Source organism: Zingiber officinale, chromosome 4B (genome assembly GCF_018446385.1).
Source record: "Zingiber officinale cultivar Zhangliang chromosome 4B, Zo_v1.1, whole genome shotgun sequence".
NCBI lineage: Eukaryota > Viridiplantae > Streptophyta > Magnoliopsida > Zingiberales > Zingiberaceae > Zingiber > Zingiber officinale.
The window spans coordinates 61,880,663-61,894,699 of NC_055993.1; the positions used below are offsets into that span (position 1 = coordinate 61,880,663).

A 14,037-nucleotide genomic window follows, 5' to 3' on the forward strand; every position below is an offset into this window, starting at 1 on the left:
GATTTAGATTTAATTTAATTTAAGTTAGTTTAATTAAATTTAATTATGTTTTAATTTTAATTTAAGTTAGTTTAATTAAGTTTGATTTAGTTTTAATTTAATTTAAGTTAGTTAATTAAGTTTAATTAAGTTTAGTTAAGTTTTAGATTTAACTAATTTAAATCTAAATCCATCTCACCCTTCTTCTAGATTGTCAATCAGAGAACCTTATCTGTTTTGTAAGATGGTTAATTTTTATCTTCAATTTAGATTGAAATCTAAGCATTAATTCACATTTTAGTTAGATTAAGGTTTAACAGTTAGTTAATTAAATATTCATTTCAATAATTGACTTCCAAGTTGTGGCGAGACACTAGACGTTCTTGGGTATTGGATTATCAAGCACTTCTAGACAAAGCCTTTTAAAGAAATTAAATATTTAATTTTCTTTCTAAAAATCCTAGGTCTAACTAGTCAAGTGTGAATTAAGCTTAAGTCCTTATCTACCTAATCTAGGCATGAATAATGAGAAGCAGTAAAACATACATCAAACAAATTTATCTAATGATTATGGTCTTTCTGTTGGCTCCCCCTGGATCATAGCTTCAATAGGGTCTATCAAGATAGTGGATTTAATCCTTGGGGATCAAATATTGTCCAAGTCCAACATGATTAATCAAGTTAGACTTGGGGACTCATGCTTGGAGTGTTCTATTATTTGTTCAATTGACCAGTGATAAGTAAGGTCTAAATTTCTGCTTAGCCTTATATCCAATTTCAGATCGATTCTATATGGCTCTTTATTTTTTAAGAATCAGATTGAGATTCTTGGAACACAAGGTGAACTGTTCCAGCATATCCTTTAGTTCCTTGACTTGTCTTTTCAAGCTGAAATTTTCTTCCTCGAGCTTTTGGCTTGAGTCGAAGTTCCAGTCTGAACTGATTCTATCAAGGAGTTTGAGATAGTCACTTTGTCACGCCCTAGGTAGTCCCTGCCAGAAGAAATTTCGATAGCATCTCCCCTGTACGGGTGACAATCTGAAACTATTCTGCAATGCCCTCAGGGCCACATATACATCGGCCAACACAGCTGAAACAATAACAATAATATAAGGCAATCACCCACGCTGTTAATAATTAACAAACTAGAACAGTGATAAGAAGACTCAAAAACAACCCTATTCAACTACACCCAAAAAGCTCACAACCAATATCCTACTCCACTACACTCATAAAACACAAATCACAACGAACTTACCTCTTCTGCCATCCAGGCAGGCATGTAGCAAAACATATCCAATCCAAACCCATCGACAAATAAAAATCCATACAAGATCCAAATGTATCAAAATAGAACAAGTCTAATAAAGAATAAACCAAAAGATCAACACACGTCCTCGTGGACTGCAGGGGACTAGCGACTGGAACTCTCCGGACAGCATCAACTTGAAAATAACAACGGAGAAGGGTGTGAATCCAACACTCAGCGGGTAACAACTGATATGCATAATAAAGAAAATAACAACCAGCACTAATCATGCGTACAGTCTCTTGATACAAGAAGGATAAATGCAACTGAAACAAGCAGGAGAAAAATATACTAACCAGGACCAGGGTATAAGTACAACAGGGTCGTCAGACCGAGAGTGTCATAAATCCTGTATGCATGTCAATCATATGCATCCATATAAATGCAACAAGTAAATGCAGCAAACACAAGCAATAAATGCATCATGCATATGATGCAAATGTCATGGTCACCCCTTCAGCCAGTCAGCCATCTCACACACAATGGTGAGACCGAGTGGGTAGGACTGTGACAACCGCGCACTCAGCCATTACTGCTCCTGATGAGTGACCGAGTGGACGGGATGCTGTCGGAGTACACCTATCCTCCTACCCCAAATCATAAATGGGGGAGCTCAATGGTCTCATCTCCCGATACACGATGACGAGGAGGAATCTTTGCCGGCTACCACGCTGCATCACACTACCCATGAGTGGACCAACGGAGCCAAACAAAGTCCAACTGCCTACCGGCTACCACGCTGCTGCACTAAACCAACGAAGCCAAACAGAGCAGAATTGTCTGCCGGCTACCACGCTGAGTCACCGGACCAACGGAGCCTAACAGCAGAACTACCACACACCTGTCTGATATACCACTAACCCATGAGTGGTGGTGTGTACAGATATATGTAACTGGCGATGTGCTCGACAATAATGGAGAAAACTATCCACTACAACAAAATTGTTAAAAGACAACATCATAAAGACAACGGTTTTAGAAGGAACTGTTGTTAATTTGGTAAAAGACAACGGTTTTTGACAAAACCGTTGTCTTGTCAAAAACCATTGTCTTTGAGCGTCTGAAAAAAATAAAAGACAACAATTTTGTAAAAACCATTGTTGTTGAGCGACTTTTTGTAAAATCAACAACACCTTTTACAACAGTTTTCTAAAACTGTTGTCTTTAAGTGCTTTTTTAGGGGGTCAAAGACAACAGTTTTAATAAACCGTTGTCTTTGACTTTATTCTTTCGCCGTTTTTCCCCTTCGTCGTTTTTTGTTGTAGCAGTGGTTTGCTTCCCTCTCTCCGAAAATTTTTTGGCGCCCTATTTTCCCCCCTTAGCCTAGCCGAACCCTAAACCTTTCTCCTCATATGATCTTTCTCCTCATACGGCTCTAGGCGAGTGTGGAAGTATGCCTCCTTTTTTAAAACGTGAGGCAGGAGCGTGGGTGGTTGCTGCTGCTTATGCAGATTGCTAGGTAGAGGCGGAGGCGGAGGTGACTCTGGTCGGTAGTTCTACCGGCCGATGCCTGAGATGACTCTTCTCTGGTAGGATTGGTTATGCTCTTCTTACAATTGAAAGCCACATTTGGAAGAAATGTCTTTTGATTCTTTTCTAGCTGGATGCCTGGAATGCTTGCCCTTGACTATGCCCTCCCTGTCTGCTCCCTAGCTGTTCATGTGTCAAATGCCTCTACTTGTTCTTGCCATAGGTTCTGGCTTATCAGATGCAAGTCTAGATCCCGCTGGCACGAAACCCTATCCAAACACTTTTTTTTTCCTTTTTCTGTAGGACTTGTTTATCTTCATTAAGTCGGCGTTTGTTCGTGCATAATGATCACAGTTGAACATGGAATCCTCATATTGATTATTTTTGTTTATTTAATGGTAGGTCTTGGCCTCACATTCCAGTGGTGAGCATTCCTGAAGATCCGACAATGAAAATTGCCCTATCTCTGAGATACGAGATCAACAGGAGTCTTGCTGTTTTAATGGAAATTGCATTAGGGCGCGACATGAAGAAATTCCTTGCTGTATGCTTCTAAATTTGTTCTGTTAAGAAGATTTGGATATCGATTTTCTTGTATTTGCCCCAATTCATGTTCTGGATACAGGTTATTGCTGGTCTATGGGTTATGATCCTGTCCGGAAGCTGAGTCGGACGAAGGCTGGTCACGGCGGCCTAGATGTTGACGGAAAGTCGTGGATGATCCGGCTCCCACGGGCGGCTGACGATGCTACAGGCTCCTGCACACACTCAGACGATCCCCCCTCCTCACGTCAGAAACCAGAACCCAGGGAAAAAGTCCCCGGGTCAGGCCCTCCGACGCTCAAGTCAGGTACTTTTTCCCCAGAAAAATGCAGAGAGCAAAAAACGACTGAAAGTGAAAAGTTGTGGAAAAAAAAGTGATGAGAGAGCGTCCCCGCGTACGAAGAATCCTCCTCCTTTTATGCATCGCCTCGCTTCTAGAACCTGCAAGCCTCTCCGAAAACGTTAGACGCTGGGCTTTCTCCTGTCGTGAAGGACACCTGTCTGGCTACTATTGGTTAAGGAGGCATCTTCTCGTTTAGGAACCTCCGCCTTTGCGCAGGGACTTTGTCATGTAGTGAAAGACACTTGTCTGGTTATTACTGGTTATGAAGGCATCTTCTCTTTTAGGAACCTCCGCCTGTGCGTATGTCCCTTGGTATGTGATGATTACCTCCTCACCTCCTCCTGTCAGACCTGCTCCCCAGCTTTTAAGCGCAGCCTGTAGTCGAGTTGTCCCTGAATAGCTCTGCTGATTCCAACCTGTACTGTGTGACTTATGCTCCGGGCCTTCGAACGCAGGCCTGTAGATCGAGCTGTCTCTGCCGATCCCGACCTGTACCGTGTGACTTATGCTCCGGGCCTTCGAACGCAGGCCTGTAGATCGAGCTGTCTCTGAACAGCTCTGCCGATCCCGACCTGTACCGTGTGACTTATGCTCCGGGCCTTCGAACGTAGGCCTGTAGATCGAGCTATCTCTGAACAGATCTGCCGATCCCGACCTGTACCGTGTGACTTATGCTCTGGGCCTTCGAACACAGGCCTGTAGATCGAGCTATCTCTGAACAGCTCTGCTGATCCCGACCTGTACCGTGTGACTTATGCTCCGGGCCTTCGAACGCAGGCCTGTAGATCGAGCTATCTCTGAACAGCTCTGCCGATCCCGACCTGTACCCTGCGTTTTGTATTTCTTGGCCCTCGACTGTAGGCCTGTGGATCGAGCTACCTTTAAACAGCTCTGCCGATCCTGACCTGTACCCTGCGTTCTGCCTGTCATCTCCTTTTGTCTTTCAACTATTTTGCCCCCTTGATCGACAAGTCTGCCTGACCTTTGACTACCACATATGCTTAACTTTGACTGCCCAGTCAGCTTGACTATTGACTGCCACATCATCTTGACTTTTGACCATTATATGGCCTTGACCCTTCTCACCCTTTCCTTTTGGGCCCCTCCATTGCCAGCCGTATCACAAGCCTCCCCCACAAGTCTAGTCGAAGGAGGATGACAGGTTGACTGACTAGACCTCAGCACATCTCTAAGATCTCAGCATATCTTTGTGACCTTAGCATATCTCTGTGTTTTACCATACCTCTGCGCCCTCTGCTTCCTGCTTCACGTACCAACCTTTGTGTCCCGTCGCCTGGGATACTATGCCTCATTAATTGCTTTACCAGTTGCTTGGGGTAGAGTGCTTACGTAATTGCTTTGACTTAAAGGCGAGCTCCCCTTTTTAAAGAACCTTCCAGCCGCTTCTTTGTCATGTCATTCTTTCCTCATACTTTCTTTCTATCTTTTGTGATCTTGCATTCCATTAGTTTCTCCTCGACCCGATGCATTCCCCTTCTTATGATGAGGTTGATCAGCCGTCCCCCCAAACGGGGCGAGATCAACTCATCTTACGCCTTGCCGAGAAGGAACGTGAACTGGAACGTATATCCCGAGATCAGGCACGTCTGCTGGCCGCCTTGCAGGACATGGACGCCCTGTATCGTCTTACAAAATCTCGCGTGCATGCGGAAAAGGCGATGAAGGAAGAATACCAGTCTAGCCTGCAGCACCAACTTAGCCTCCAAGAACGTTTACAATGAGAGCATGAGACGGAGATATCTCTTCTCCACACCTGCCTTGACGTCAAGAAAGACACGATCGCTCATCAACAAGCAGTCATCGAATCCTTACACGCGGTGCGGGCTCGAGCTTTGAATGCCCCAGAGGCTCCTAAGTCCCCAGATATTTCTTCACACGGCAGTGCTCATGCTCCATAACCAATCCTTTCCCCGAGTTAAAGCTAGTCCGGGTTTTAGTTGTCTCAGTGGCTCCTGACCCACGGACGTTCCTTCTTGTAGCCTCAGCTGTATCGCCTAATGGTTTTATGTAATTTAGATACAGTAATGTAGCTAATGAGCTTTAGTCGTCTCCGGGGCTCTTGACCCACGGGACGTTCCTTCTTGTAGCCTCAGCTGTATTGCCCACTTATCGAGCTGTGCTGCTATACTTGTATATTTGTCCTTTTCCTGCATAGTCTTTCCTGATCAATTTTTATCTAGCAAGCATTCTTAGAAACGGACCCGTATATAAATGATAAGAGTTGCATCATGACTCGTTTTTATGAATTTTGGATAATCAAACCAGTATAATACTTGAAAATTAAAACTGTAACCAACGGGCAAATCCTGATTTCGCAGTTAATATTGATGCTTTATGGGTATGGTGGATGACCTCCCTTATTCAGTACCTTGCATATTTGCTGTATATTTGCAATTTGCATAAAGGAGCTAAAATAAGATCAGATGTAGTTGACCTGATTATTTGAAGACGCACTGCTCAGCGTGAGGCATATCAGTCTGGAAGGCCGTTAGGCGTGGGCGCCGGGTTCACTTTTGATTCTTTCAAGAGAGCTGATTTTTGATTCCCGCATGGGAGCCAACCTGAAAGGTCGTTGGGCGTAAGAACAGAGCTCACTTTTGATTCTCGCATGGGAGCCGACCTGAAAGGTCGTTGGGCGTGAGAACAGAGCTCACTTATAACTCGCACTGAGGTGAGAGTCTGGGACAACCGACCTAAAAGGTCGTTGGGCGTGAGCACAGGGCTCACTTTTGATTCTCGCATGGGAGCCGACCTGAAAGGTCGTTGGGCGTGAGAACAGAGCTCACTTTTGATTCTTGCATGGGAGCCGACCTGAAAGGTCGTTGGGCGTGAGAACAGAGCTCACTTATAACTCGCACTGAGGCGAGAGTCTGGGACAACCGACCTAAAAGGTCGTTGGGCGTGAGCACAGGGCTCACTTTTGATTCTCGCATGGGAGCCGACCTGAAAGGTCGTTGGGCGTGAGAACAGAGCTCACTTATAACTCGCACTGAGGCGAGAGCCTGGGACAACCGACCTAAAAGGTTTGTTGGCTGTGAGCACAGGGCTAACTTTTGATTCTCGCATGGGAGCCGACCTGAAAGGTCGTTGGGCGTGAGAACAGAGCTCACTTATAACTCGCACTGAGGCGAGAGTCTGGGACAACCGACCTAAAAGGTCGTTGGGCGTGAGCACAGGGCTCACTTTTGATTCTCGCATGGGAGCCGACCTGAAAGGTCGTTGGGCGTGAACACAGGGCTCACTTTTGATTCTCGCATGGGAGCCGACCTGAAAGGTCGTTGGGCGTGAGAGCAGAGCTCACTTATAACTCGCACTGAGGCGAGAGTCTGGGACAACCGACCTGAAAGGTCGTTGGGCGTGAGCACAGGGCTCACTTTTGATTCTCGCATGGGAGCCGACCTGAAAGGTCGTTGGGCGTGAGAACAGATCTCACTTATAACTCTCACTAAGGCGAGAGTCTGGGACAACCGACCTAAAAGGTCGTTGGGCGTGAGCACAGGGCTCACTTTTGATTCTCGCATGGGAGCTGACCTGAAAGGTCGTTGGGCGTGAGAACAAAGCTCACTTATAACTCGCACTGAGGCGAGAGTCTGGGACAACCGACCTAAATGGTCGTTGGGCGTGAGTACAGGGCTCACTTTTGATTCTCGCATGGGAGCCGACCTGAAAGGTCGTTGGGCATGAGAACAGAGCTCACTTATAACTCGCACTAAGGCGAGAGTCTGGGACAACCGACCTAAAAGGTCATTGGGCGTGAGCACAGGGCTCACTTTTGATTCTCACATGGGAGGCGACCTGAAAGGTCGTTGGGCGTGAGACATAGCTCACTTATAACTCGCACTGAGGCGACAGTCTGGGCGTCGGTCCGAGATCAGTAATGATACTCCGGTTTGAGACCGGTGGCGATGGCGCTGGTCCGTGACCAGTAATGATACTCCGGTCCAAGACCGGTGGCGATGGCGCTGGTCCGAAACCAGTTGGACCTCAAATGGCAAAGGTATAGATGAATTGCTCTTTTCCGCTTTCATCCATCTTGCCTATGCCGACCTAATTGCCCTTGTCGATCTGGTTGTTATTGCTAGCCTTAGGCTTACTCATCCGCACCACTTTTTTCTCTGCAATCGCATTATGTATGGTATAGGATTAAGAATAAAGAAGGGAGCACATAAACCTTACTTGACCCTTGGGCCATAATGCCCTCGTAGTTTGCGATGACCCCGCAGCTCTCGCGATGCGCTTAGTTAGATGATCTGATCCGGAGATACCTACGCAGAACTACTTACTCGGATGATCCGAGCAAGCAACACCCCTACAGGCCTGCTCGCTGCTTCTCTGATCTGACACTCACTCCTGCTGACCTGCCCTGTCTCATTCTCTGCCCTTTTGAATTGCCTGGATTCTGTAGCTTTATGAAACTTCCCGCTTAGTCTCGGGCCTTTCATGAAGAATGCGTCTTTTTTAGGTCACACCCCTTCATGATCGCCTTGCCATGTCAATCCTTAATGCACTTCTTCTCGGGACGACACCTGTTTGACACCTTTACTGCTCACGCCTCCTAACGCCAACTTCTGACCCTTTTTCGCACCCTTCGACGCTTACTTCCTATCAGACGGCGCTGGGGCATATTACCCAAAAAGATACTTGGCTCAACTCTCGATGTTTCCTAGGAATGAATGGGCTTTATAAACCTTAAAGGTAGTCCGCCGTCTTCACTTTGATGCTTCGCTATCCTCTTCCTTTCGTTCGTGGCCGTTTCTGGTAGTGTAACTTTTCGTCTTCCTGCTTGCGCCCGACCTGTGACCCCTCTCGTCTCCGACCCCCTCACTTGCTTACTCCTCATAATCATGGATGGTAAGGAAATCTTTTGGTATTCATGTTACATCTCTGATTTAGACCATCATGACCTGTCTCTACTGCAATCCCACTTGAAGCTAGATTTCACGTATGAGCTTCGTCTCCCTTTGCCAAATGAACACCCTTCTTCCCCTCCCGAAGGTTTTGTCACTGTCTTTAGGGATCAAATCTTAGGCGGCCTTCGCTTTCCTTTACATCCTTTCCTCTCCGAGTTGTGTCAGTATTGCGGCATCAGCATTTCTCAGTTTGCCCCCAATGTATTCCGAGCCGTTTGCGGAATCATCATCTTGTGCCGCATTTATCAAATTCCCTTGACCGCTCAACTATTCCATCATTTCTATTCCTTCAGGCGGGCTGAGCCGGGGGTGTTCAAGGTACAGGCCAAGCCGGGCTATAAATTTTTTGATGACTTACCTTCTTCCAATAAAGGCTGGAGATCTCACTTTTTCTTTCTTAAGCCCCCAGTCCCCTTAGCTGGGCCTTCCCAATGGCATTCCATCCTTCCTTCGGACTTCCCTTCACATGTTCATGAATCTGCCGGCTCCACAGCCTTGGACAAGCTAACCGGCGTTGTTGTTCGCTTGTCCGTGCTGATGCTGGAAGGCATTCTGTACGCTTTTGGTCTTAGCCCTGTTTCAACATAAATCGGAGCTCCTTTTGGTAAGTTGCTATTTTTTATATGCCGTTCTTCGCTAACTGAGGTGCTTTTTCCTCTTATTTTTGTAATGGCTGTCATTCTCCGTTCTTTTGTCAGCCAGGAAAAACCATCTGTGGTCGTTCTGCAAGCTCTGAACGAAGAGCTAACACAAGGCTTATCTTCTGATCCTGCTGCTTCCGTCGGTCTACAGCCTTTGGAACCCCCAACCTCTGATGCGGTAGCCACCTCGACACTTATCGAACCACCTGCCCCCAGCCCTGCAGACTCAGCCCTACTCCGAGTCTCTGATCGACCTGCAACTGAGCCATCGCCAGCAAGACAAGTGCCCTCTCCCCTTCCTACTATGAAGCTGCGTCTTGCGCGCAAGGGCAAAAGAGTGGCACCAGTCACCGCAACTTCTCCGCCACCCCCTCGCCATCAACGTGTAGTTGGTATCTCTTCTCCTTCTAGGTCCTCGGATACAAGCTTGGCCCAGGAGAAGGCCTCTAATCCGGAAATTACAGACCTGTCATTGGACGTGAAAGCTCCGGTACCGATCCAAAGCTTATTACCTGCCCCGCCTTCGTCCTCTGGCGAGCAGCCCCAGGGCTCGATGACTCCCTCAGCCTCTCCTCTTCTTATGCCTACAAGCTCAGCCACACCGACCCATGAACTGCCTTCCACGGAGCTAGCTTTCGAGGCTTCCTAGAGACTTCCCTCAGAGACCGATCCGGCTTATGCACCCTCTGCCGCCCTATCTTCCATCCTTGGTAGGGTTGATTTCTATGGGGACTTGGCCACCTCCTGGCAATCAGCCAATCGTCAATTCTGGGAGAGCAGTTCCCCTTTGGAGGGGTTTGATCAAATTGCCCGTTCCTTGGTAGCGGTAAGCTCCTTTTCTTCTCCTGGGTATTCATACATTTCTATAACCTACTTTCCCTTCCTATGGCCATTTGCAGACCTGTTCCGCGAGTTTGAGTGTCGTTCAACAAGCGGCCGAGCTTCAGCGAGAGAATATTGTGCTCCAGGCCCGCCTTCGGGAACTAGAGCCTCCTGTGGCTTCCTCAGCTCCTCCTGAGCCTTCACTTGGAAATTTGGATGCCTATCTGCGTGCCGCTGGGGAATCTGCGGCCTCTGCCCGAGCCATCTCCCATGCCGCCATCGATAATCTACAAAAGTTGGAGGCGGCCTTAAAGACGAGTGAATCCTCATTGGCTTCTGAAGCGGAGTGCCATCGCGCGGCAGTTTCTGAACTGAAAAATAAAGAGGCCGAGTTGCTTTCCCGATCAGCTGAGTTGACACTGTTACGGCAAAATCAGGAGCTCCTGCAAATGGGACTGGCCGATGCCCAGGCTCTGGCTCTTGCTTCCGCTGCCCGGGAGGCAACCATGGAAACTCAATGGGAAACTTGTCATGCTACTCTTCAGTCTTTGCAAGCAGATCTCTTGAAGGTCCAGGAAGCAGCATCTCAGGGCCAGAATGACTTATCCGTGGCCCGCGCTGAGGCTGCCGAGAACAAGAACAGTTTGGAAGCGTACCAGGCTGGCGATGCTGCTATGTTACGAGGCCGCTGGCGGGGTCAGACAGGCATTCGAGCAAGGTTTTCTACGCTTGGCACCCTCCGCCACTTTTCTGGACACAGCTCGCTTATCTAGGGAATTGTCGCAGGAAACTTTTCCTTCCTTTGAAGCGGATGATGGACTTTTTCTTCTGGAGGCTCCTCCCCTTGCGGCCGACCAGACTTCCCTTGATATTTCTGCCCAGGCTCTTCCTACTACTGTTCCTGAAGCGTCTGCTGATCTTGCGTCTTCCTCCACAGTGCTGGCCGAACCCGTGCTCCTTCCGTTGGTATCCAATGACCCTGCACCCTCTTCCTCGGATGTTGCGTAATCGGAAACATGCTGTAATGTTAATATTTACGCGCTGATGCTGAATCTTTCATGACTGTACTTATCTGTGTGGTCATGCTAAACTTTTGATGACTATACTTATCCGCCCTTATATCTGTATGGTCATACTGCTTCCCTTCCATGCATCCTTAGCTTGCCTCTTTTCTTAGCAGGTCGTCTACGGCTTTTGTTAATCCGCTGATCTCTAGTAATCAGCTTGCCTTTGCTTATTATGCTTTGCTACGTTGCTCTTCTTCTAATAATCGCTTTTATACTGAGCTCGACGAGAGCTAGATTTTACTTTTTATCTCTGATGCATGTCCATGAAGCCCGCTGATCTGATCTACCTATCTTTCTGATGGCCCTTCTGTACACCTCTGTCCTTACGAGGCGCCTCGTATCCTGAGCCCCTGCCTTTCCTATAATGCCCCCTGGTTATATTCTCGAGGATCCTCACAAGGCGTTCCCTGCCTATCTCCGCCCCTGTATCAACCGTCCGTTGTCAACTTACGAAAATGTCCTTCCTCTACAATACCTATAAGTATCTTCTTACTCTCTTCCTTCTGTTATGATTCGCCATTACCACGGAGCACTCAGACGTCGCCGCCGCAGACCGACTTCCTTTGAAACTTCCCCGAGATCCTTCCTTTTCTCCAGGCTTCTTCTTTTCGTTTGTTCTTTCTCCCTCCGAAGGTAATCTCTTTTGCAATGACCTCTTCTTCTTGGTTCTCCCTGTTAGCGGAGCACTTCCCGGGTGCTTCGACTTTTGCTGAGTTGGATTGGGATGACCTAAGGTATACTTATGAAATCCCTATTAGCTTTCGCCCCATCATCCCTACTGGTGTGAACCTATACTTTGATCCTCCGCCTGGTTCTTGTACTTTCTTTACTGAACAATTTGTATCTGGCCTTCGTCTACCCCCACATCCTTTTTTATCTGGAGTGTGCCGCTACTTTAAGATCCCCCTAGGTCAATTGACTCCCAATTCCATAAAGATTTTGTGTGGCTTTGTAATACTCTGCGAAGTTTGTGAGGTTTCCTGGTCAGCTCCTCTTTTTCACTGCTTCTTCGCTCTTGCTCGGCACGCTGACGGTCTTTTTTATTTCCAAGGTCGTAGTCACACAGCTTTCTTCTCTCCTCTTCCTCCTCCCAGCGCTAACTGGAGGAAAAAGTTCTTTTTTCTCCGGTTTCCAGAGGAAGCAAGCTGGCCTATGCATTGGCAATCTGAGCTACCTCTGACTCCGGCGTTGGAAGACTTCCATATGGACCTTCCTTTTACTGTGGCTGCGACCCGCATGGAGGATTGGCACTTGAATCTAACAAGACTGTTGTCCGGCGACCTACTTTCTTATTTCAGGCTGAGCCCCCCTTCTCCTGAAACACCGCACTCCTTAGGTAAGTTTGCGCTGAGCTCCCCCCCCCCTTTCGATCATTTTCTCTGTTAGAATGACCTTTCGTGTTGGTGCCTACAGTTGAGGTTTTGTATCGCGCATCCGAGGTTCTGCCTTTGCCCCTCAGTGATCTGGAAATACTGCGGCGCGGTCGGGTAATCTTGGAGAGGAGGCTACTCCCTCATCTTGGATCCACCTCATTTGGGGCAGCGACTCAGCCTACTTCCAACCCCGCCTCACACAACGCTTCTCCTTCACCTGCCGCCCCGAGCCGAGGTCGGGGTCGTGATCAAGCCGGCCGTCTGTGTAACGACCCAACTCCTGGGTACTAGGCTGTGAGCTAGATCGCTACATTAACTACTGAAACTACTGTGCGAAAAACTGAGCAAATTTGAAATTTGCTAAACTAATTACTGTAAAGTCTTAACCTGACATTCTAAGAGTACCTGAGTGTTGTACACATGCTAGGAGAGACAATCTATGCCTCTTGGATGTCCTGCTAGCTGTAATCAGACATTTCAACCGATCCGTGAGTCGATTGAGGCGTCGGAACGATTCACAGATCGTTCCAGCTGATACTGGCACGGTGGCACCCTCTGGATCGGTCGGCTGACCGATCCACAAGCTTACCTCGCTTCTGTACGCAGCTGGATCGGTCTACCGACCGATCCAGGAACACCCTGATCGATCGGGAGACCGATCAGTGAGCCTCCGTGCTTCTGCTGCGTTCTGTACGCAGCTGGATCGGTCTACAGACCGATCCAGGAGTACCCTGATCGGTCAGTAGACCGATCAGTATACTTTCTATGCTTCTGTTCGCCTCTGGATCGGTCGGCTGACCGATCCATAACCCTTACCAACTCTCTGTTCGTGCCTGGGTCGGTCGGCTGACCGATCCAGGAACCTACAAATCTCCTCCGAGGCTACTGTATCGAACTAGATCGGTCGGCTGACCGATCCAGGAGGATACAGCAGCATACTGTATCCCGCTGGATCGGTCGGCTGACCGATCCAGTGGGGCAGCTCAGACACTGATCGGTCTGGAGACCGATCAGTGTCTGATTTCACTCGAGAGTTCTGATTTCAGCACTTTGGCGTGCCAAAACATTACACAACAGTTCTAAAACAATGGAAATACATTCCAGCATGTAAGTACTAATATTCTAAACATGATGACTAAACAAGATATAGTTTACTAAGCTGTAACAAGACTAATTCATAAAACTAGACATGTTAAGTACTAAAACTGAAATAAAAGCGTGTAGATCCCAAGGATCTTTATTCCAGACCCCTTGCACACACACATCATCGTAGCATCGCCCTCCAGCCTCCGCTAGTCCACTTTTCTTTTACCTGTATCTGCAGTATAAGAAAAGTAGTACCTGTAAGCTTAAAGCTTAGTAAGAAACCATCTACCTCACTAAATCATGCATACGATGCGAATATGATTTTAAATCATTTTGTTTGAAAAACATACTGAACATGCAAGCATGGCATGGCATATCAAACAAAGCATAAACTGGAACTGAAACATGGCATAACATATAAACTGAGCATGAAACTGAACTAGTCATGCATATGTCTAAATCTGTACATGAAC

At 47.5% G+C, this 14,037-nt stretch overlaps 1 protein-coding gene across 1 annotated transcript in view; it reads left to right on the forward strand.

Moving 5' to 3' along the window:
* The window catches only part of LOC121978285 (reticulon-like protein B2), an 89,316-nt gene that overhangs the window by 59,465 nt on the left and 15,814 nt on the right, over positions 1-14,037 (forward strand). Inside the window, exons 3-4 of the mRNA XM_042530649.1 lie at positions 3,161-3,302; positions 3,384-3,401. Coding sequence (XP_042386583.1) covers positions 3,161-3,302; positions 3,384-3,401 — 160 coding nt within the window. The remainder of the gene's footprint in view (positions 1-3,160; positions 3,303-3,383; positions 3,402-14,037) is intronic.